The sequence below is a fragment of the Anas platyrhynchos genome, chromosome 6 (assembly GCF_047663525.1).
Source record: "Anas platyrhynchos isolate ZD024472 breed Pekin duck chromosome 6, IASCAAS_PekinDuck_T2T, whole genome shotgun sequence".
Taxonomy (NCBI): Eukaryota; Metazoa; Chordata; class Aves; order Anseriformes; family Anatidae; genus Anas; species Anas platyrhynchos.
The window spans coordinates 24,572,085-24,597,800 of record NC_092592.1 but is presented as its reverse complement, the minus strand read 5'-3'; the positions used below and the strand labels follow the sequence as shown (position 1 = coordinate 24,597,800).

The window sequence follows — 25,716 nt, the reverse complement described above, 5'->3', positions numbered from 1 at the left end:
TAATAATAATAAAAAAAAAAATCTGTATATAAGAGATACACAGTAGATTTTGCTTCTGGAAGCAGAGCTTGCTTTACCTAAATTAAATTTCACTCTGCTAATTTTCTTAAAGGAGGTAAAAAGTGAAAGTATTTGCAATAGCTTTGGAACTCAATAAAAATATATTTTGAATATATAGGGGGTCAGTGTGTGACAAGGTCTCTATTGACAGGAACAATAAAAGCAGGTGTAAGGAGGTACTAAACAGTTTGCAACAGAAGTCCATTATAAAACAGGTGCCTGTTTTGAGGTGTGGCAGTAGCGTGCCTCAGAGAACAAATGAACAAGATTCAAAATCTCAAAGGACAGGTTAGTCTGCATTTACCTTTGCTGGTTTTATATTTTTTTATATGTGTTTTTTTTTTTTTTTTTCCCCATAGTTCATTTGCTGTTATCAATGAACTTTATTCTAGATTTCTAGATAGTATTATTTTCCTTGTGTATGATCTGCTTCTTCCTTGTTGGCTTCCCAACAACCAGCAAATGACATACAGGAAAGCAATGGCATCCGTAATGCAGATTTGTGTCATAGTTTGAAAACCCTAGATAAGCGGTGTTTCCTTATTCTGTTCTTTTGAGGGGGTACTGTTAAATGTTTGGAATGTTTTCCATTTTCTAATTGTTTCTAAAGGAGACTGAACTATGTTAGCTTTTTAATTTTTTAAAGAGCTATTAGTAGATTCTACTTGTTGAAGAAAAGCAATATTTTTCTTTTATTCTCTGCACTGAATGCTTGGTATATTTTGTTCCTTTCACCATGTTGTCTGTTTCAGTCAACGTTTTAGTTTTTGTCTTGTTAGGGGTGCTGTTGCCAGTTATTTTGACCTGTTGTTTTCTTAAATGTATAATGTTTTTGGCTGGTGTTCTGAAGAAACTCTTCTGTGGGGGTGACTTTGTTTTATCTTTGTTTGTTTATTTTTAATTCTGTAGCTTACAGGTAGCCTTTTTTTAAATCAATTACATAAAGTTAATCTCGTAGGGATAAGTCATTGCTCAATTTCATCTTTCTAGAGATGGTCTAAATTTCTGCAGGTCTGTCTGTAGACTTTTTTTTTCTATTCCTTTAGAGAGAAGGATAAACTAATCTCTCTCATTCTCTTTCTCTCTTTTTAATTGGTTGAAAGGTAGAGAGAATTATCAGTAGTGTAGTAGTAGCTGAAAGTTCAAAGCTGAAGTTTGTGTTATCTTCCTTCTCCATGAGTGGGTACAGAGACTGTTGTAGTTCAGCAGATTGACTGAATAACTGTAATACAGATTTAACTTACAGAATTTGTAGTGTAATGTCTCTTGGTTGATTTTTGTCAATGAAATCGATAAGAAATCTAAAATCTTTATTTGAAGAATAATCTCTGAAATCTTAATTTAAATCTGCATTTAAGGTGGTAAACTCAAAGATTGACTAGATAGAAAGAAGACTACTTTATCATAGCAAGGGACTGGGAGATTAAGTTATTGCTGTAATCCAATCCAAATAAATAAATCTAACTATATAAAATAGTGAATAAACTCTTTAAATTATAAGAGTTCTGCAAAACCACAAATAATTTTATCAGCAGTCAAGAAAACCCTAAAATTGTTGTTATATGGAGCTGTTTTTTATTTTAAAAATATGTGAGATACTAATTAGGAAAATTGAGAGCTGTTGTAGGCCCAACAGGTAATCTGAAGTACTGGTATAGGTGGTGCTGCAGGTAATAACCTCCTTGAGTAATCATTTAAAGCCACTTTTTCTACTTATCTCCAACAAGTTTGACAAGTTATGGCATGCAGCTGATACATGTTGCATTACAAACTGTTTTGAAATGATTTTGGTTTTATACTGTTATGAAACATTACATACAATGTTTTTGTTGTAGGCAAAGCACTGTTATTAGCTTAAGCAGATTTTTTGTTGTTTTGTTTGTTGGTTTTGAAAACTGTGTAGATTACACAGACCATTAGTTTTCATTGCTTCCTTGCCTCTCCTCAGGGACCTCTCTTCATTCCAGATACTGTTTCATAACCCCCTCAGCTGCATGCCAGGGTCATTGATTGCTCCAACCATCAGTTCTTCAGGTGAGCCTGGGTATCTAGTGTACAAGTTTTTTTCCTTATCTAGATGAAGTCATTATTGCCATCTTGCACAAGAGAAGCCTGATTACAAGACTTTGTGCTGCTCCTTATCTTCTAGTTTGCCACCTGATACGGCCTGGTAGTGTTTGACTGCGCACTTCAGAGTAACCTCATCACCGTTCTTGGCCTTCCTGTTGCTGGTGACGTACAAATGTCCATATTCAGTGTTCTGTTCTGTGTTACTACATCATAAATTTCCTCAACATTGTCTTATCAGTTGCCAGGAGAACGTGGTCCTAGCTTGCAGTGGGTCAAAGACCTCCCTGGCCAGGAGCCACAGGGAAGGGTGGTGGGAGGCTGAGCTGGGCCTGGAGCCCCCTCAGCAGATGCTGAGGGCAGTGTGTGCTGAGGAGTCAGGCCTGGTGTTAATCTGACAAGTCTGGTTGGAAGGCGAAAAGTGGCAGAAGACTGTGCCCACTATTGACTAGGACACAGCTCAGCCTGTGGGGGACAAGCCTGTGCTAAGAGGGCACCTAAAATGGCAGGCGGGAGTTGCAGGTGATGCTGGTGTGACAGTTAAGTACTCGGTGTGCACCCAGCCCTGACACTCCTTCTGAAAGAGATTTGTGCTGTCCTGTCCTGGGTTAGCACCACAAGCTTTGTGCTAGTTGCAGCAGTGGTTTGTCCTTATCGCATCCAAATATGTTACAGTAAACAGTAGTTTTATCCCCATTTGGCTGTTACAGCCGAAATAACCTTGAGCATTTCAGCATGTATTTGCTGGTTTATCTTTTCCAGTACTTTTGTGGTTGGGTTCTTTGGCTTGTCTGACTGTGTCACTGTTTTCTTTCTTGTGCAAAGACCTTCTTTGCTAGGTCTTGGGACATCTATTGGGTATGTGTATATGTCTTCTGTCTTCTAGGACCTTTTTGGGCTAAATAGTAAGTAACTTGTTATCAACAAGGATGCACAATCAAATGAATCTAAAATAATCTTGCTTGACTGAAAAATTGTAGCCTATATATGTAACATTAATTTAACATATCATCTTATTACTTAAGCATATGGCTATTAGAACATACTAGGTATGTATATCTAGTTCAGGGGAAGAAACCAACAGCATTCCCTAGTAGCATTTTCAGATTTTAATGAAGCAGAGTTGTTTGGATACTAGCAGAGTCTCTGGCACGTATTACTGCTTATGTCAAAATAAAATAGGGTGTTCCAGAGAAGGAAGTGTCCTTTTCCAAATTATGACTGCATTTTTTTTTATTTTTTTTTTAATGACTTTACAAAGTCACACTGTGTCTCTTTAGGTCTTTTCCACCAACTTTTGAATTTTGCCTGTAACAATCAGTTTTATTACAAAAGTACAAATCTCAAAGATGCTAAAGACAGCATATTTCATGTCAATGTTATTCAGGTACAGAAGTTCTATAAATCATTCTGGCTGCAAAGGAGTTGTTCTGAGAGTTCACACTAAGATAGCAGAGGGTCCATATAGGAGCAAGTAATACCCCAGTTGTATGAAAAGCTTTAGTTTGAGCAGGTGTCTCCTTAGACATAATTAATTCAACTTAGAGAAAAATCTGAGAAAAGCCAGAATATGTTACTTTTAGAAGTAACTAAGGTATGTAATGCTGTGTTCTGTTGTTTTTAGCTGCCACTTACTCCACAAGGACATCAAATATCCTCTGAAATTTTTGTCCATTAATTTTGTCAACAACTTCACTGTGTTAAAATTGCCTTCCATCTATTCAGCTGAAAGTACAAGAACTTTTAAGAAATGTAACAAACGTTGAACAAGCGGTTGTTTGCATTAGATAAATATAGAATTAGCTTTTGGCACACATTCTTATTCCAAATAACTCTATTATGAAGACTGAAGTAGACTAAAGATTTGGAATAAAGTCCCATCTTATCAAGGGAGATGATTTTCATGTTTAGAATTCCAAATTCTCACTATTCGTGAAGCAAGGAACTTGGCCATACTAGCCAAGAGTGAGTTGTTTTACAGTGGCTGTACTTGTTGAACACTCGCTGAAGGTTATCTTTTTCTCCCCAAAGAAAGGATGAAACCCAGGTGCATAGAAATAAGTCCTGGTTCCAAAGAGGAATCTCACAAGCAGAAGGAAATGCTTAATGAACTACTTCCATAGAGGCTCTAAAAGATAACCAAGGAAGGCAATAAACATGCATTTATTCAGCAGGGATGCAGACGTTCATTGCAATTATTTTAAAGATCCTCAAATAAAAGGATCACCTTTATAATCATATTATAATTGTATATAGAGGCAGGCTACCTTGGTCTTCAGATGCCTCTTCTTCAGAGGTTAAACCGTTAAAGAAATACAAGCAGAATTTAAGGAACATGGAAGTTGTTGTGAACATGCAGTTTTCTTTGTTTGTGGTTCCATTTATATTAAAGGTGTGACAGCATAAAGAAACCTAATGGTCACCACACATGTATTTCTATCCTATATATTTATTGAATAAGATTGAATTACTTCTATATTCTACTATAATGTGAGCTCCAATGATAAATACAAGAGCTTTTAAATATCAAAGTATTTGATTTAAATTTAAAATGATCACTTAAAATGATTATATGGGCAATGACATCTTCTGTTACCATAGTAAATATCTCGGAATACTACTGAAATTATTTGCAGTTGCATGGTAATTTACTGCTTGCAGTTTTAATTCTAGCAGGAGCCAACAACATATTAGAGATTACTTCATGGCTTGAATGAGTTAGATGTCAGGGTGGGCTTTCTCCCAGGGAATGATGTGGCTGATAAAACCATTGTAGGCCAAAAAAAAAAAAAGAAAAAGGCAGGATGGATTTGCTGAGCAAATATTGTCTGCTGCATTTGAGTAGTAGTGTTTTCAGTGTCACTGTGCTTAAAATGTAGAATAGAACAGTAGTGGTGGTGTAGAAATTATTTCCTGTGTTTTCAGGGATGCTTGTAAGTGACACTTCTCAAGCATATAACTTATCACTTTCTAAGCAAAACAACTTTTTTTTTCCTCTTGCACTCTCTAGAAGACATGATGATAATATGCAGATGAGATGGCAGATACTCTCTTAAAATTCTTTCTTTTGAATAAATATTAAGATTTTGAATGAATGGTATGCATAGGTCAAGAATGGTATACAAAGAAAATAATTTTGAGAAAGGACAAGACTAGCACAGTAATTTAATAGTGTTAGTCTCTACCATTTGAAACATTTATCTATGCTTTTCTTTAACTGAAGTATAAACGTAGGGTTCTGACAAATGACTTAACTTTTTTCACTTACAGATTATCTTTTCTTTTTTTTTTTGAAACACGTACTGAGATTACAATTTTAATAGACCTTTGTTATAGTTATGACAGCAGAGCTATAATATATGTTACTACTCATGTAAAGGCTTTTAATGGGACTACTGTAACATAGCATAATATGAACGTAAGTGTTAGTGTGGATTTATAGAAGATGATAAACTGTGGTGATGTAAGCACCTCTAATGTACTATCAGACTTTGAGTAGTTAGAAACATTTTTATTACAGATTTGTTCTGTCCTCACCAATGTGGATACAATTATGGCTAGTGGCATACATGCAGGACTGTGAGAGGGATTAATTAGAGGATGCTTGAGTGCTTACACAAAAAAAAATGCAGCAAGGAAGGAGGAACAAGATGAGGAACTTGAGGTGTTCTTTTTTTCTTATTGTGTGACCTGGCTTGGAGTAATCTTAAAACTTGAGTAAGGCAACAGTTTTCATGGTAACGTGAAGTCGTAGTTATCCGAAATGTGTCACTGTGTCACTTCATGTTCCTTAAGAGCATGGTTTCCAGCTGGGCAGAAATGAAATATTACATGAGCTCAGATGGGGAGGCTACCTACCAGTGATGCTTCATTGTTAACTGGGACTAGATAAGAAAAGGGATTGCCAGATCTGGAGATTCCTGCAAGAGAGGCAAGGACTTCTGCCTTGTGATGCTAACCTCTCTGCTACCCCTTCAGGAGAGGGGAGGATGAGAGAGAATGATGCTGGTAAGAACCATTTCCTAAATGCCTTGAGTCTGAAGTGGTACTCAGTTAAAAGCTGCTGAGCCAAGGCTTGTAGATCCTTAGGATTAATACTTGTTCTTGCAGTGTCCAGATAAACCTACCTGTGTGCTTGTTTCTTACACTGCCAAAACTTGGGTGCCAGTGGAGACATAGATGGTGCTTCAGGCAGAGCATGGAGTACAGCAGGCATGCTGTGATGTCTCAGCCCTGTCCACAGGTCTGAAAAGTTCAGCCTGCTGTAGGGCTGGGCTAGCCAAGGCATTAACTTCTGAAGGCTTGAAGCAACTTAGACATACAGTATCCTTTGATTAAGGTGACATCTGTGAAAGCATCACTGTACTAAAATGTGCTAGCAAGAGAACAGGTTCTGAGCATGAAACACCAGTTCTGTTACTGGTCTAGGTTTCTGAAATTGTGTGTGTTTTTGTTTTGTTTCATTTTGTTTTGTTTTTCAAGAGAGAGCCTGTAGTCAGTCTCCTACTTAATTTTCCTTAATGTTCAGGACCTCATCTGGCTTTCAAATAATGTAACCTCTTCCTGTTCACAGGAAGAGTTTGATAGTGATTCTTTGAAGAGTGATAGTTTGACAGGAGGGAGTATAAAGGTTTACAAATGACACTTGTATGCAGTCTGAGGTTTCTGTTGACTGTTTATTGTTGTGAACAGTGTTTCAAAGCGGCAGATTTTTGAATCTGATAAGTTCTCAGAACAATAATGCTTGTATGCAAGTTACTCTGTTCTGAATTAACATTTTGATGCCACAGAGGTGACTGGCAAATGACAGGAAATTCTTCCCATATTTATTATTTCTGTTTTAATGAAAGTCATTTTTGTCATTTGTATCTTAACAGAAGCGCCATTCACAGTATTTTGAAAGATTTGAGATTAATTGTGTACCAAACTCTTGCACCTCTGCTTCTGTTTTCTGGATTATTATTATTTTTTCTGGATTTTATCTTTTCTTGTGTCGTGTCAATGGTGAAGTTACTGCTTTCAAAAAGTAGGTTTCTTAGTATGAAATTTAAGTAACCACTGAACAGAAAGACTATGTAAAGATGTTATTGCAGATCAGATCTAGAAAGAAATCAAGAACTGACACTGACAGTAAGATAAATTCAGTCATGGGTTCTCTCAGTGCTTCTCATACAGAAAAGGAAGATGTACAGTAAAGAAATGAAGTTTGGAGCTGGTATCTGGCAGTGACTTCAGATTCTGCCTGATGCAGTGATGAATGATTAGGCAGATGACCACCTGGCAGCCATTTGCAAAGCTTGAGATGTTTAATACTTGGTCATGTTTTGATTAGTATTCTAGAAATTAGGGAAAAAAAAAAAAAACAAAAAAAAAAAACACAAGCCAAAACAAAACAAAACACCACCACCAACAAAAATCTCTTGACTTGACAGGATGTATAGATTCTGTAGTTCTCTGAGTTTTTTTGTTGTTGTTGAAACACAGACTGGTGGTAAATCTGAGGTTCTGTGTGATGCTCTGTGCCAAGTAAAATGTTGTTATAACTTGCCTCCAACTGTTCGAACAGAGTTTGTGCACATCTTGAATGATTCTTAAGAGTCTGGCTATTTCCTCCTTACTGTTGCCTTTGGTTTCCTGGGCAGAAGAAAAGTTTAGAAGACTGATAATGACATGTTGATGCCCTGTTCTTGTACTGGTCTGTTTTGCTTGTTTCTGAGATAAGGCACTACAGTTAAAAACTTTAATGTGCATGCTACAGGGTAAATTAGAGGTGTTAATCAATGTGGTTTTCTTATCATCTTCAAGAGTTTTGGGACAAACTATAGTTTAAAAAAAAAGCGATGGTTAAATTTACTTTTATTGCAAATGGATAGTTGTAGTATACTAATAACCTCATGAATCAGTTGTTTTCTTAAGAGCTTAAACTGAGATTATATTGTTTAAACACAGTTTTGGGGGTGGCTTGAGATAATGATTTAAAGTTTTGTATCCGCTTACCCTGTGCCAGATTCTTCCACTGTTTTGCTGTTTCCCAAGAATCTGTTACTCATTAGTGGTTTATACCATGGGCACTGTGTCCATAGTTATTAATTTGAATTAATTAATATAAATATTTGATTTGTGTGTGTGTTTTCTGTGCTGAAACTCAATTTAGGATTGATAGTCACCATGTATATGTAACCTGTAGGATTAAAGTTGGATAAATAGCTATAGGCATCCCAGCATAGAGTAGAAAGAAGGGGGGATTTTCAGGCAGTTTCCACGTGCCCTTCAGCTGTCTTGAATTACTTTTCAGCCCAGTCTAATAGCAGTTTGCCCATGGAAACCATCAGTGTGCATTTTGTATTCTCACAAATCTAGTCTGTCAATCCCCTTCTTTCTCTGCACCTTTGGCCCCTACCAGACATTCACGCAGTTCCCTGTAAATCTCCCACAGCATCCCACATACTGAATTGCATTCAGCATCTCCAACAGCGTGTAACTTCTCTAACTAATTCCCATCTTTACCCGTAGCCCTGCTTGCCAGGGTAAAGAGGCAGTTACTGCTTCTTCCCACAGTCCAGGCAGCATCCTCAAATATTTATCTAATCATCTTTCCCTTGACAGCCTAGGGTTAAAAGGCTCTCTAATTTACCACATTGTGTGACCGTTCTGATCCTTTAGATGCCTTGACTTAGACTAAATAGTGCAATACTTGACATAATGTTTTCTTCTCTGAAACAGCATCTCTCTGGACTTCAAAAGGAAATTAGCCTGAGTAATGTGCTGAAGGTTAAATTGATACTAAATTAATGCAGTTTTATAGTCTTGTGTTTATTGCATTTTCTGCATCTTAGATTATGTTGGATTTTTTTACCCAGTCTGTTGTTATCTATAATCCCAGATAGTTGACGAGTAAGGTTTTATTAATCGTTATTATTAATACTAACTAGAACTGGCTTGAACTTTGTCTTAAAGTGTATGCAGCAGTGAAAAAAAGTAGACAAATTAGTTTCGTGTCACATGTTTTCAGTCTTAATACATTTTGTGAATGTGTGTACTGAAAGGTCACTAGATTGTTTATTTTCATTATTTGCCTGTCTTTGTTGGCTGACCTCTGCATCCAGGATGATTCACTAATGCTGGATCTAGTTTCTTATATTTTTACTTTCCTTTACTGGTCAAAGGAGCACATTACATTTCTGACATAACTTAAGCCTTGTAAAATGAACCAGCATAGTTATTAATGGATTTCATCAGCTAATCTAGTGGCTTTAGAAAATGTCAGCATGTGTTGAGTACAGGGTAGGTTTAATCATCTAGTTCAAGTGCTTTTACATGCAGATTTAACTGTGGATCAGAGTGTTTTGAGTTGAATATGCAACAGGAAGAATATGGTTTTGAATGATATTATATGCAAGTGCACACGTTTGTATGAAGCTTTTATACCTAGCTTTTATATCTAGGCTTTGGCCACCCATGTGCAGATATGCAAGTACGGGAAGCCATGGGGAGTGAAAGTTCTGCAATTCTACAGAAAGTTACAAAATACTATTTTATCGGTTGAGCTTATGAGTTTTACGCTTGATAGTATTTATTGCACTGTTAACATGCTTCATAACAAGTTTAATGAATTCCAACAGTTTAAGGAATTTGCTGGGCAAAATGAATTGAATTCTGTTGATTATAGTGGAAAGCAGAGACTGGGAAGAGAGTAATGGGGGACACATGAAACCCTTGTCATCTGTTCAGCCTAGCTGCAGCTCCAGATATTTTTGCAGTTGTCCATAGATCAGAGGCTCTACCATCACACTTTCTATTTGCTATTTTATGGGATTTTGGCATACTGATACACTAGATAACTTCTCTTAGTCTGTGATTTTATCTTCAGGGTGTGTTTAGAGAGCATAGCAAACGTTCAAACATCAGATCTAAACTGAAACTACTACTGAGATGTGTGGTCCCTACCAAGCATTTCTAGTATTTCCTTTCCTCAGGATGTAATGTTCACATGGCCACAAGGTAAGTCAGTTCATTTGGATGAAAAGAAGAATTTCCTGACAGATTGGCTGGCTCAATGAACTTAAGCTGGTGGATTTGTGATGTCTAGATGTGTGAGATGAGGGGAAAAGGGGATGGAGGGCCAGGAGTGAAGGTAGAAGGGAATCTGCCAGCTTTGGTGGTAGCCAGCTGCTAGATTGACATAGCTGAAACATCAAACTGCATTTGCAGATAGCAGAAGTGTGTAAACTGATTGAAGCAGCATTTTTCTCCCTTTTCCTTGCTGCCTGCTTCCCCCCCTCGTGCTGTTTTAACACACATGTTCATATAACCATACATGTACTGGATTGGGAAAATGATCTAGCTGTAAAGTAACTTGAGCAAAAAATTCTTGAGGTGGATCAGTTCCCTATCATGTTGCAGTGGCCATTAGAGGATGGGAACAGCTGGACATAGGCAGGGAGCTTCTTAAGCAGGCATGATTCTTGAGGAAATAAATTTCAACGAGGCCCCTAAAGAAGAGTGTATAAAGAAGAGATGGTGGTGTATAGAAGGGGCAGGCTCATAGCCTCTGAAGCTCAGGAGAAAGGTGACCAACATAATCTGTGGTGGGGAAGACTTGAGATCAAAGTTTCTAGAGATGAAAAGATCTCAGAGAAGTGGCTTGGAGGGGGCATATGTGGAGACTCTAATATAAGAAACGGGAGAATAAAGTTGAAAAAAAATTTTGGAAACACTGTGCAAGAGCAGTCCTGGCCTCTGAATGAGCTTTGTGGACAGACTCTGGGATATAAATGGGCCTGTGGTTATACCAGCTTTCTATTTGCAGAAGCAAATCAGCAATATATTTATCTTTTTTTTTTTTTTTTTTTTTGAAGTTTTTCTGTTAAAGAATGATGTAAAAACCATCAACATATATGGCTGTTTATGTTATCTTGAATTCATTGTGTGGTTAGAGTTGTGTAATGAAATTGTTGTTTTGTTTTCCCTATAGAATGGTGATGTTTTGTAAGAATTTCATTCAGCAGCCAGCATGATAAACTATATATTCTTCAAAGTAACAATCCATTCCTTTAATATCTATTCATGGCTTAGCAATATTACAGGGAGTACATTTATGAATATATTTCAATTATTTGTATTTTCATTGGATTGCCTGGAGTCTTTTTGTAATAAACAGGAAAGATGAATCAGTAGACTGAGATGTTTTGATTAGATGAAAGAAATCCTTCAAAAATCATTACCAAAGACTAATACATGTATGTGTTTTGTACCTTTTACAAACCGTTATTGTTACTTCATATAACAACAAAGAGACTTAGGAGTAAAATAAAAGATCAAGAAAAAGCAGTTTTCTCTTGTCCAGGACCTGAGTCTCCCATCTTGACTATCCTCTGGCTGCTCTGGCATGCACATGAGTTTTGTAATGCATGGAGAATGTAAAACTTGTGGCTCTTTGTTCTGTCAGCATCACTTTCCTTTATAATCCTCCCGGGTCTCTCTTCTGTTGTTAAAGCAGTAAAATTGAAGTCTCGATTTAAATATTATTTTTGTGTGTGCATGCGTGCATAAACTCTAGTGACTTTCTGGATGAGAATGCTCTTCACTGGCTAGCAAACCTGAAGTCATCAAATTTATAGCTAAATGTAACTTTTCGGTAAATTTGTTTTTGCTTTCTCCTGAGATGCATCAGGAAAGCTGATGCATTCAGTTACATTGCTGGATTTCTTTGTGTAAGAAAATGGCATATTAAATATCCTCTTAACTAAAGAGTGTTTTATCTTTTGATTTGTGACAAACTGCTTTAGGATATAAATCAATAATCAAAAAAAAAAAAAAAGGAAAGTTGACATTTTAAGGTCAAAACAAAGTTGTTAGCAATCATAGTTACTTGAGCATCAAACTAGATTTACACATCAAATTGCTTTATTAACCTTTCCTCATTTCTATATATTATTTATTTATTTATTTTTAATGAATATGGGTTAGTCTCTGCCTTGCTGTGTGTCTTTTTCAGTGATAAACTTATGGCAAAAAAAATTGTGTTTTGTTCATGATTGAAGTAACATTGTAAAGGTTACTGAGAACAGAAACCATGTAACAGCAAAGCAATTGTAGTTGTGGTAGGATTCAATCCTGAACAGGAAGAGTTATTTTTAAATCTATTTTTCTTTTAAAACTAATATATTTCTGTTGTATTATCCTGGCTATGAGTAAGAGAGATTATATAAAGCACGTTTCCTTTTTTCTCTTTATATATGTTCACTTGTATGTTCAATTTCAGTATTACAGTTTCAGCAGAATTATTTTTCTGCAGTTATGTAGCTTTCAATAGTGATGTGAATACAGCTTTTTGAACATGCAAATGTGACTGGACTTTCTCCAAATTGTAAAGTAAGACTGTAAGACATCTACTTGTGTATTGTGTGATTTTGTAGGTCTCAGTACAATTATCTTCTCTCATTTTGTGTTTCTTCTCTTTACATAAAAGCAATTTTTTGTCATAATTGTGATGATGGATTTTGTGCCATGGATTCTGTTCAATACATCTATACATATATTTTTTTTCTTTTCTTTACAGAAGACTTCAACTTCTTGAATGTCCCACGGGGGGATGCATCTCTGGAATGGATTATGTGTTTGGTCTTTTTCTGCAACCCGAGGCAACAATGTATGTGCAACGTAAGGTAGAATAATTAATTTTAGGAAGAGATGAGTCAAATGGCTACATCACATTAAGAAGCTGTTTTTAAAAATGTTTGTATCTCATGCCAGTAATCGACAACTGGGAAAGCCTGGTAGTCCAAGAGTTAAAACAACAATAGCAATGACAAGAAGTTGTTACTTTTTTTCCCAAATTCAAAAAGAACAAGTAGTCAGTTTGTATTTTACCATGTGTTTCTTGATTATTTAGCACTGAAACTTTTATTACACTGAAATCGTGCTGTGAGGATTGCTAGACACTCCCCTCCCCAACACATCCAGCAACTGAAGACTGTGGCAAGATGACCTCTGAGGAAATGACAGCTTCTGTTCTCGTCTCTGTGGTACAGGGTAAAGTGATACCTGCTCAGTCAGCTGGAGATGAAAATACTGAAAATGCTTTGGACACCAGTGTTATAAAAAGACATACTGCCAGTCCAGGAAGGCAAACCACACGCGCTCTCTCATGCTTACACAGACTGGAAGAAGAAAGTCTTCGGGGCTCAGTGCCCAAAATATTCACTCTGGCAAATGAACAAATGACTGATGACAATAGTAATGAAAACTTCTGGGAGAGAAACAGCTCCATCCCTGATTCAGTGGAATTTCTTAACATTAACTGTAACATTGTACAGAAAAACTACAAGAGCAATATCCCATGCAGCCAGATGTATAAATCTTGTGGCACATTAGCCGGGGGAGAGGCTTGCCTAGAAACTGGAATTCCTGTTTCACTGGAAAGAGCCATGCTTGCAGAACTTCAGTGGAAAATGAATGGACCTTCTTTAAGAAGCCAGACAGCAATAAATAAGAATGACAGCAATGATACTGATAAAGTAGCCTTTTTTCACTTTCATTGTGCTAGTGAAAGGAATATATCAAAGGCTTTGTGCAATTTACCCAACAGTTTCATTTTGGATGACTGCTTGCAGCCAGTAAGTGTTGGCGGTAGTAACACCACTGGTTCTGCGGCCTGCACTTGCACATTAGTGGAGTTGACAAACAACTGTGAGGATGAACATGGGCAGCAGTTGTATGATGATGCTTTAAGGGATAAGTACTTCTGTCTGGAAAGAGCACCACGAAAGGTTAAAGTGGCATGCTTAGGTCACAACTTATGTGGACATAACTTTACTGGAAGAATGCCTTCAAAGCCCTTTCTGAGCCATTTTGAAGACTGTAATGATAACTGTGAAGAAGAGATGGAGGAGGATTTTTTTAGAAACAAAAAAGAACGTTCCACATTATTAATAAGACGTTTCTGTAAAAATGATAAGGAAGTTAAAAAATCAGTTTATACTGGAACGAGAGCAATTGTTAGGACTTTACCTTCAGGACACATAGGAACTGTTGCTTGGAATTATGTTGAGCAAAGGAGAAACAGCAGTGGCTTGAAGTGTTCTAGGATTACAACAGAACAGCTAACTATAATTCAGCCCTTAATAAACTGGGAAATTAATTCCTTTCTTGAGACCTCTCTATGGCATGAGGTAAGCTTTGCATAGTTTGTTTTCACTTGTAAGAGTTTTGCTAACTTGATGACCTTTCATTTAACGAAATGCCTTCAAACAGTAAATATATGGTAACAAAAGGACATTTCACTTAACCATTGAGCCTTACATTGAACACTGCTTTTCAGAAGAATGTCTTGTCCTTAAAAACTCATTTTGGTTTAAGACTGGCATGATGAGAAGTGCATAATTCTATATTTATAAAATTTATATGTGTGTGTATATATACACATATTTATACGTGTATTTGTATAAAGTGATTATAGGCATATGTTTTTCTTTAAACATGTACGTATAAATTTGACTTGATAGGTTTCCATATAAATATGTGCAATATACTTATATAAAGATTTCTATATACGTATACATTTTATAAATATAAGTTTACATATAAAATATAATACATTTATATTTATACATGTATGTTTTAATATATATTTTAGATATGCATTAGTTTAATATATATATATGGCATATATGTGTTTATAAAAATCAATATATTAACACTATAATCATTCCCTGGAATAAATTGTATAGAATGATGTATGGTAGTATTGGATCACAGTGACAAATTTTGTTGCTTTGAAAAAGAAAGCATAGTGTTTTCCCCAAATTACAGATATTTATCATCCTTCTACATTTGAAAAGAATTTGAGAAAGAAATTTATTAAATATTATTCAACTATTATAAATGTGCTATTATAGCCCTAATTCTCATTTTCTTAAGATCATGCAAAAAAAATCAAAGATTAGAATGAAATCATAAATTCCTAAGATATTATTGTAGAAATGAGATCTTAACTAGATTATTTTAAATCGTAAAAGATTTTCTGTGGTGGTAGAAATGAAATAGTTGTCAGTGAAATCTATGGAAGAGGGTTTTGACTGTTGGTACTAAAGAAGGATCAATCTGAAACATGACTACTGAGAAAGGAAGGCCAGCAGGATGATCACAGTGAGAGAAACTGTTTCAAGAGGAGTAAGAGAAGAGAGGCTTCCTGAGCTTAACAAAAAAAAAAAGGGGGGGGGGGGTGTGATTCTTCTCCATAAGAATGTTTGAATAAGGTCTAGGGAGGGGAAGACAAAGGAGAGTATGGTCGGATAAGCAGCCGTGCTTATAAACTGGTTCTGAATAAACTTAGGTTGAGAACTGGGAGAAGTTTCTATCAGTTAGTGATGAGACTCTGCAACAGCTTTCTGTATAATGGAAATGGTGGAAAAATTAGTTACTTTCTATGATGGAACTTGTTAAATTGATGAAATGGGTTCTATGAAATTTTGTCAGTGATAACAGAATAAGGGACTTGATAGCTCAGGAGCTCCATGACAGTTTTGACCTCCAGTAAGATCCTCATATTCATCCAAAACCTGATATTTTTCCATTTAAATAGACAAATCAAGAGTTGTACAAACAGGTATGTGCCATTTTTTTGTACTAGGTGGCAAAGCTTTATGGTGCAGTTCATTCTTGTGATAGTGTCCTAAATGGTGGAAACATGAACTTGCCCTGCATGGTGCATGGTCACACTTCCACAAAGGAATTAAGATGAGCTACATATTTACCTAACATGATATAAACTTACTATGGTTGCGTTGTCATTATAATATTTTTTTTTTTTATTTTTGAGTAAAAAGGGAAAATATTTTGTAGCTGAGGTCTAGGGTAACTTTTATTTATGTAAGTATGAAAAGGTAAGGATGCGTTAAGGTTTCTTCACTGGGCATTTTCCAATTTGACTTGAGTTCCTTAGCTTTAATATGCTTGAATTTTTCACCAGTTCAAACCACTGCCATGTAATACCAAATGCATATCATTTTAGGGTGTGAGGGATTTAATTAGAAGACTTCTGTGTATTTCGTACTCAGAAATAAATGTAATAAGTTCTTACTGAATAATAACTTAAATAGGAAAAATTCTGTCTCTGAACAAAAGAAACATGTACAGTGAAGCAATCTGCATAACTACAATTCAGAGAGTGTTTTATCATCAGAAAAAGTTGAAGAATGCATATTTCTAAGTTTTTTTTTTTTCTTTCAGGTGGTGGCTACAAAAAAATTCCTTCTTACTAATTGCTGTATTTGATTTCTTTACATATAATGTGCATCAAACATGCTTAGCATTTTTCTCCGTTATTTTAGTATCATGTTATTTTTGTAATAATATGGCTGTATTTATGTGTTATATTATTAGTCTCATAGATTTTTTTACACAAGCATGGAAATTAACTCAGTGGACGTAACAAATACACAGACCTGTTGTTCATACACTGTGGGTTAAAATAATTCAATGAATTATGGTCATTTGTAGGAAGCTTTCATACCAATAATCAAATGAAGGATAAAGTAGTAAATGAATGTAGTAATTTGTTCTTTCTTTCCTCTTATCTCACCCTTAGAGCATGCATTCTGTTTGAAACAGCTAAATGAACAGTAGTTCTGTTCTTTTGGGGGGGAAAAAGTCAGAGAAATTAAGTTTTCATAGAAGTGCTGGTGTAGCATGGAACAATAGAGACCTTTATATTTTAAGTAGGAAAATGTGGGTCTCATTTGTGCATATCCCTTACATAAAAATTCTAGTGCTAATAAAGGAAAGACACTGAACTGTGCTACTTTTTTTTCTTTCTCTACATAGGAGGGTCGAGATGAGGCTTTGAATTATACAGAAAATGCATATATATTTAATGCACTTTTAATGATTACTGTTTAGAGATATTTTATATACAGATTAGACTCCTATGCTCTGACCTTAATGTATGCATTGCATAAGAGATTTTTTAAAATATTTTGAAATTTTGCATTAGTTTTTGTAGCTGTATACAGTGCAGGGCTTACCCTTACCATGGATGTGTGTAATATGACTGTTATAACTCCGTGAGAAATTTGCTTTTCAGTGTTGAAACAGCGAATGAGTAGTAGTAGTTCATCATAAAGGTGTCCCAAATATGAAGAATTTGCCATAGAAGCAAATACTGAGAGCACGAGTATTGGTGTTAGCTTTGTTTGGTCTGGCTGCTTCTCTGGGCCACCTCAGCTGCATGATATTAGCAGTCTGCATAATTCTGAAAGGCCAAGTTTCTAGAATCATTGAACCACCAGCATCTGAGAGATACTAGGTTCGTAGTGCTGAAGTTGGCTTCTTTTTTTGTTGATATGCTGCTGTTGTGGTGGTTGCAATGCACTATGACTCAAGTACCCGGGTCCACCAGTGAATGCGATGTTAGACGAGCAGCTCACTAGACTACCTCAGGGTGAGTCTTTCAAACAAGGCAGGTGATCTTAGGATCTCCAGATGACAGCTGCAACAACATAGTTGCGATCTGTAATAGCTGAATTCTGTAGCTAAGCTAATTTTGTGGGCGTATGGGCCGTCTTTGCTGTGTCATTACATTCCTGATGCCAGTAGTTTGCGCTTTAAGAAGCAAGAATTCTGCTGGTTGTCTTAACTTCGGTCAGCTAAATGTTAGTGCAGTAATGTCAGTAGTGCAGTAGCTCTTGGTAGAACCTAACATCTAAGAACATGTCAGTAATGGAAATGACATCTGTAACATGCTGTTTCACTCATATGACTGATATGATTTTGAAAGCTCGTGAGTGTGGCCACATGAAGGCACGTGGTGATAGGAGTAGGAGTTGTACTAGTGAAGTTATTCTGCCAGACTCCGTGAGTTTCCCAAGCCACAAAGCAGAAATCAAACAAAACCCCTCCACCTTATAGGTTTTCACTTTTCTTTTCTTTTTTTTTTTTTTAATGTGTTTTTATAGGAAATTCAGATCTAGGTTTGCTATGGTAGCATCATTCTGATAGGATTATGTGGTTTTCCCACAGTTTTTTTTTTTTTTTTCTTTCTTGCTCCATACTTAAAAGGTTGGAATCTTTTAAATGGACTCTGTCCCAGTTTGCATGCATACCTAAAATACAGCATTGCTCTTTGTATTAAAATTTATGCTATACTCATGATTCTATAAAAGAGATAATGCACAATAATTTCAAACTACAGACAGATTTGGGGTTTGATTTTTTTTTTTTTTTTTTTACTTTGAAATAAAATTTCTAGTCCATCATTGAAAAGAATTTACAAAAAAAAAATTAAAATGACATGAAGCACATAATCTGCAAGCTGTTGGGGGTCCGTTCCACACTGACAATTTTTCTCTGTGCGTAAGGATTTTGCCTGTTAGTAGTGATGGTATGTTTTTAAACTTAAAGGTTTATGTTCATATTCATATGTTAAAGTAGTTAGCATTTACTATCTGGACCTGAGTTTTCTTTTCTTTTCTTTTTCTTTTCTTTTTTCTTTTCTTTTCTTTTCTTTTCTTTTCTTTTCTTTTCTTTTCTTTTCTTTTCTTTTCTTTTCTTTTCTTTTCTTTTCTTTTCTTTTCTTTTCTTTTCTTTTCTTTTCTTTTCTTTTCTTTTCTTTTTTCTTTCATGGGAGTTAGTCTTTTGTTTAAAAAAAAAAGTGAGCAAAATTGGCTGTTTGGAGTAAAAATTCAGGGAAGCAAAAGAGAAGCCAAATAGGCAAGAAATTATGTTTTCCTTTCAGTAAGTGCTGTAAAAATATATTGAACTTTGTTAAATGGAGCTCTATACTTATATTTGCTTTGGGTTGAGTTACTTCAGTTTTATAGGCTAGCTTTAAAAATAGGAAATTTAGCCTCTGTCTGTAGAAGTAGTCAATGTTATTGCCATAACGCGTGATAGAGTTAGAGATAAATCTCTAGATAGTTTGTGTCATTTTGTAGTTGACTTATAGCTTTAACAATCTGGGGTCAAATGATGAACAATAAGTTTTAGCTGTGAGCACACTTAAGTATTCAGAGCCAATAGTGTGGGAGTCTTGGCAAGAGCAATGTATTATGCCTTCAGTTTTTCCACATTTTCTGACTTTCCTTCTAGTGACTGCTCACCAACTGTAAAGAAGCATGAAGATCTGTTTTAGAAAATCTCCCTGCAGCACATTAAAGAGTTCATTTTAGAGTGTTAGAGTGTTAAGGTTGGACACTGTTCTGAATTCTTTCTCAGGTGAAACTAACTTATCTCCATTACATATATGAACTGTTGAAAAGTTTGCGTTGCTAACTCTGGTATGCTTGAATAAAAGCAGTGACATATAAAGATCACTATGGCAAGTGAATAATTAAAATCTGAATTTAGGAGGTTTCATTTATATTTTAATTTATCTTCCTTTTTTACAGTCTTCTGGGATGTTTCAAAAAGTTTTCTAAAATAGAATAAGCTTGGGTTGACAGTAATTGGTAGGCATATAACTTATTGTTATGAAATTTCAAGAAAACTTTGTCGTAAAATGATACTTGCCACAATATTTAAGGCATCTTCCATGAGACGTAAGGGTATTTGGTTTATTTATGAAAAGCGATTTGATGTTGTATGGTTATGAGCCCCTGGGCACAAGGAATTTCGGCTGAAAACACAGACTGGTGACAACTTAAAAAAGGAATAAAAATTGAACTTAATCCAGCTGTCAGGTACTATCCAAAGACATACGAGCTGCAGTGTTAAGGGTCAGGAAAACTCTGAGGGTGCTCCCACAGCAAGCAGAGCCAATGACATCAGCGCAGCGGCTGGATCCGGGGTGACTCAGGGCAGTGAGACAACACACAGCTTTCTGCAAGAATGTCGGAAGTGGGGCAGTGCTGGAAACATTCAGCTCTCACATTTGTAGCTGTTTTTTTCTTCTAATAATTTCACTCAAAAACTGTCTAAGTGAAAGCTGTTCCCTTCCTGCAAAATATGCCTCAGTGCTGCAAATTGTGTGATGGGATCCATTTTTAATATTTTGAAACTGTAACTGGATGCAGTCATTTTTGAGCTGAGATTGAAGCCTCATTCTTGAGATGCACTCATCAATCCCCTAGCTGAGAGAGGAAAATATGTTGGATTGGCTTGTGATCATTCTTACTTACAGATGTTATTCTTGTCTTCCCATTTGTATAAGATTCAGAAGAGTCTTTTCATCTCTGTAGTCATAACCGTTGCTGTACGAAGTTATGATTTCCTTTGAATAATAAATAGATTCCTACAGATAAGTATGCTATCACAGTATGGGAATTGCAGCAGTAGCAAAAAAATAAAAATAAAAAAAAATATATATATATATATTGCAACCATTTGTGGTAGGACTCTGAATAATTTAACTCCTGTGAAAATAAAAGCTTTTTCTTTTTTTTCCCTTAGCATTTCCAGTAACTGTAATACCTGTTGATTTTCACCAAAATTTGGACTTCAATTCTATAATAAAATAACATGAGCTTCTTCTCAGATGATTAGAGATGGTTCTTATACTCTCCATGTTTATTGTGATTTTATTCTCCTGACACTAAAAATTGTTTTCAAACAATCAGCAATTTTACTTCATTAGTAAAACATGGGCAAAACAAAGGATTATTATTGATGGCACTAGTTCCATGTTACAGCAATTTTAATTCTTAGAGTTCAGGATTTCCCTTCAAATATTAGAGAATGGGTGAAATCCTGGTCATACTGAAATCGATTTAAAATCTACTATTGAGGTAAACTGACTTGAAGAGAGAAAAAGAATGTGGAAAATGGAGCTATCGCTTTCACAGGACCCATAATTTTGCATCAAATACTTTAAGAACAAGACATACACCAAACTTATATTAAGTGGTTGTTTTAAAACTATAATTTTAAACAACAGCAACAAAGTTCATGTGAATATTGAAGATGAATTGTGGAAGCTGCAATTAGTAACTTGGTATATAAAACCGCTTTCAGTACTCTTCCACTGCACATAGCTACTTATTGTTTATGTTACCACACTGCTTGGAAGCCTTTCTTCTGGATTGAAATCTGTTGTCCTCAGTGTTTTACAACCCCTAAAGATCTTATCTGCTTTGCAGACTTAGAGGCAGTTGGTAATGCGTACATTCAGGTGCTGGAGGAGACCTAATTGCTCCCTAGAACTTCCCTGCTGAGGCTAAATTTTCCCTTATCTCAACAAGCTTAGGTAGTTGTGCCTCACTGTAGTCTGCAGAAGAGAGATATCCTGTTTCCAGTAGTTTAAAAACCAAAAACATGTTTTTTCCTCACTCACTCCAACTTTTAATATTTGGTAATTTGAGATTACCAAAATAAAGGTCTAAATGATTATTCTGAATAGTTTGTCTTTCAGCAAGAACCTAAGGAAGTATCTGAGCTGTGGAGAATTGTTTTAAATATTGCTGTGAGATGGATCAAGAAAAATGCCCCTGAGAGACAAGTCATCAATCTTTTCTGTTTTAAACTAGAAATTTATTTGAGTAACTTTGCAGACTTAGAGCATCATGCTACAAAGCTGGTGCAGTTATGGTCCTGACCCTGTGTGTATGTCAGATATTTCACTTTATATAAACAGGTTACAGTTGCTGTGGGAACCATACCATTGGACTTCCATTCTGTTGTTTACACTCTGAGAATTGCACTGGGTGAGTTCTGTTTTAAATGTATATGTATGTGTTCCTAAAGGGGAAAAGATTATTTATAAACATTCAGAATAGTTCCCTGTTTTGAAATTTACTTGTATTCTGACTCACCTGCAAGTCCTTTTGAAACTTGCAATACAAAAGAAGGGAGGACCATAGAAGTACAACACCTTCTGATAGGTGAGCATTTCTTTGACATCTCAGTGGTTTGCCATGAGCGTGAAGGAGGCTTTGGACTCTGCTGGCACCAAGTCACCCAACAGCTTGAGCTGTATAAATGATACGTAGAGGTTACCAACAAGTGGGAAGTATAGCATGGATCATATTTAAAATGGCAATGTATCCATTTTCTCAGTTCTCCAGCAGTTCAGAAATATAAGTTTTGTTTTTTTGTTGTTGTTGTTTTTTTTTTCACTTTAACCAGAAGGTTGAACTTTCCTTTGAGCAGCGAAGTTCTTTAGGTTTTCTCACTAACAGGTATTTGTGAATCATTTCATATTAAGTTTAGCTTGCACATTGTTTCTGTGGGGTTGGAAAGACTGGAGATCCAACCTTTTGTAAATGATGATAATTTTTGACTCATTTTTTAGTTTTGAACACATTTCTCATCACACTTTAGCTCTGACCAGCTGTTTCCTGTTTTTCCTCCCAGTGGCTCAGCTATTGAGGAGATAAAATGCATCAATTGTTTGTTTCAGAATTAAAATTACCTTTATAAAGTGATGGGAGATTAAAACAACCTTAACTTTTAAAGGTGTCCAACTTATGAGAAAAGTTCAGATGAAATTCAGAAGATAAAGTTTTGTTTGCTGTGTCTAGAAGATCTTTCACAGGTCACAAAGCTTTTGATACACAAGGAGCTCTTTTGATACCGGAAAACTAATCCATCATCAGAAACAGCAGGGTGAAGCTTGTGTGGGGAATTTGGGTGTGTGAGACTGAATTTTTTAGGCAGTGACAAGTGTTTGTTTTTTTTTATTATTTTTTTATTTTTATTTTTTTGTTCATATAGGAATGTTTTGATTTATCTGATTTGTATAACGACCTGACCATTTGACCATTACAACAGAATTGTTTTTCCTCTCTTCCCCCCTCTCCCTCCCCCCCACCAGTTTATTAGACTGATTTGGATTGAGAAATATATTTGCTTTTTTTTTTTTTTTTTTTTTTTAATTGTAGAACAGAGTTTGTACATATATTTTGACAGAATAAAGCAAGGCAGTTCTACCAATAAAGATGGGGCAAGAGTTGGGATATTACCTTTCTATTAGAACTGGCTTGTGCAATACACTTCATTTCTTTTTGTTTGTGGTGAAGTTACTCCATGTCCCATGTCCAGATAGCAGCTCTCTTGTCTTGGCTTCAGACATCTTTCTTGATGAGAAAAGTTAAATGAGTTATAAACACCCTTCTGGTTAGTAAATGTGTTTTAGCATTTTTCCTCTTCCTTCCCATGTATTTTTGTTTTTCCCTGTGAAGTTTACTAAACAGGGTTTAAACTTCATATTGGACAACTGAGGTGCACATGGTTGTAGTATTACACTTTCAGACTGGAACTGGCTTTCCAAAAGAATTGGTGTTCTTGGCTGAAGTTAAATGTCCATTTCATCATACTATTATAGAAAATAGTAAATTTGTTGCTTCTTTTTTTCTGTTGTACTCATCAAGAAGTCCATTAGTTTTTATATTAAGCATTAATGATCAGATTCCTCTGACACTTTCTAATTTTAATTTCTCCAGTCTGCCAAGATACATAAGCAGAACAACAGCCACGATGAAAGCAGATTCACAGGAAATACCCATGTGTTTGTGATTCAGTGAATCCAAGAGAACAAAAAAAAAGGAAGAAAACTTTTTCATTAAGTAAAAGAAGTGGAAACTGATTTAACATTTCTGGACAGAATTTTCTAATGAGATATAAAAGATAGTTAACTGAAAGAACTAGTGAGAAGGAGCCAGTGTTCTATGAAAAACTTGGAAGGAAAATAAAGGACGCTGTTCACAAAGAGTCCTTTGAGTTTTGGGGCTTTAAAAGTGTAGAGAGAAAAACAACAACAACAAAATCATACTTCCAAACCTACCTTTCAACCTAACAAGAAATAAACCTACCTAACGAGAAATAAATATTTCACAGTTTTTCTGTGGAATTAAGACCTATGTAAACTAGTGCTAGTACTACTGTGATGGTTAAGTACAAAGATTGTGCTTTCAAGTAGAAGTGCTAGGAAAATTAAAAGAATTTGGAGAGAGATTGATAGTCATCATTTGATTTCTAATCCATTATGGACAGAGGCACTCTGTCAAGGGTTGGTGCGACAAGGCCAAGCATGTGTGGCAAAGCTCAGTTGGGCTATTTTGCTAACTTCTTATGTTTTTCATTATATGATACTTCATAGTGGTACCTTTTTTATTTTTTAATTTATTTTTATTTTTCTCCTCAGCTGTGCTTTCTCCTATGGAAAGTATCTGATGAAAATAATGTACTTCCTAAAAAATGGTTGTTGGTTTAAAGAATTCATTTCTGCAAGACGAGCAAATGAGTTTCAAAATATCATGTCTGAGAAAAATTAGTTTAAAGTTCTTGTCTGGTAAATAAACAAAATCTCTTTATGGTAAAAAATAAACTTAATTTTTGAAAACTTCGAATAACAAAGATTCTTAGAAGAGTAAGATGAGGCATATCAGAAAATTCAACGCTTCTATTTGATATCTTGAGTCTCCATGCTTTCCAGAAGCTTAGACTTCCATCTCTCTCCCAACAGGGGCAGAGATGCCAAATCCATCATGCTCATATATTACCATTATCGTGATAACAACAGCACTTGACATGTATACTCAGAAAGAGTTGTTTGGCTGCTGAGGTGATGTTTAAAGTGTATGCGCCGCAGTTTGCAAACCCAAGACTGGATGCACAATTTAGTTAGATCATATGTTGTGGTTTTGAACTGAGATGAGATTGTGCTCATGTTCTCTTGGTAAATGTTATATTGCCCCAAGTCTAAGACAGACTAGACTGTACTACTGTATTTTATTTTTTTTTTGAAAATTGAAGGAGAAGTTGATGTTAAGTGTACTTTTTGAAAGAAATTAAAATGAAAAAAAAAACAAACAACAAAGACTCTTGTAAGTAGTGTCATCATCTTGTAGTCAAACTCCTGCCTCTGCCATGTCATCCTTTTTCCTTACCTCCCTCTCCTCTGTCATACAACCTACAGTCTAGAAGACATTCACCTTCAGATATTAAACTGCTGCCTTCTGCCCCATGGCCCTCTTGTCATATGTGCTGATTTCTTTCGACATCCTGAATAGCCTGGGGGCCTTTGAGCCCATGGTCCAATCCGAGTAAAACTTTGGTTTGCTGAAACTATGGATCTGAGTGGTGTTATTACTGGGGGCTCACTAACCTTTTAGAGCCACCATTTAATGTCCAGATTTAAAAGAGGGAAAGGAAACTATTTTCCACCCATCAGCTGCTTATCTCTTAGGCTTGGATGAAACACATCCTTCAGCTTCTGTCTGGTCTGCTTGTCCCTCTGCCAGCTGTATCTGGAGCAGCCACAGCTGCTAAGTGAGCAGAGGCTGGATGATACAGTAAGCCTGCAGGACAGGAAAACAAGTTCAAGTTTTCTAGAAGTTTATTTCTGGAAAAACAAACAAACAAAAACTCTTGCCACATTGTCAAGCCAAAGTGTTAAGGTTTGAATGTCTTCAAGACTCCTTGAGACTGGGGAGCAGCTTCCTAATGAATTGTTAAAGTTACCTGCCATTTGTAGAAAATAAATGAAAAGAAAATAAATAATTTGTGGCAACTGCCTTATAAAAAAAAATAATTGATTGGAGCACATTTGATACATAACTTCATACATTTCATTCATATATCAACATAATGACAATAATAGATCAGTCATTATTGTCTAACACTGAAAGCTTTCCCCCCCTTCTACATACTTGCCTC

General features: G+C 35.7%; 1 protein-coding gene across 16 annotated transcripts in view; it reads left to right on the top strand.

Moving 5' to 3' along the window:
* PLCE1 (phospholipase C epsilon 1) overlaps positions 1-25,716 on the top strand; it is a 159,853-nt gene that overhangs the window by 11,625 nt on the left and 122,512 nt on the right. For 5 of the 16 annotated variants that reach the window (XM_072039608.1, XM_072039621.1, XM_072039619.1 and 2 more), the window contains exons 2-3: positions 12,689-12,778; positions 13,161-14,300. In XM_072039608.1, coding sequence (XP_071895709.1) covers positions 12,707-12,778; positions 13,161-14,300 — 1,212 coding nt within the window. In that variant the 5' untranslated portion in view covers positions 12,689-12,706. Of the gene's footprint in view, positions 1-2,008; positions 2,095-2,209; positions 2,292-10,563; positions 10,697-12,688; positions 14,301-25,716 lie in introns of those variants that run through there. The other 11 variants (XM_072039614.1, XM_072039620.1, XM_072039609.1 and 8 more) reach the window with 8 other exon arrangements.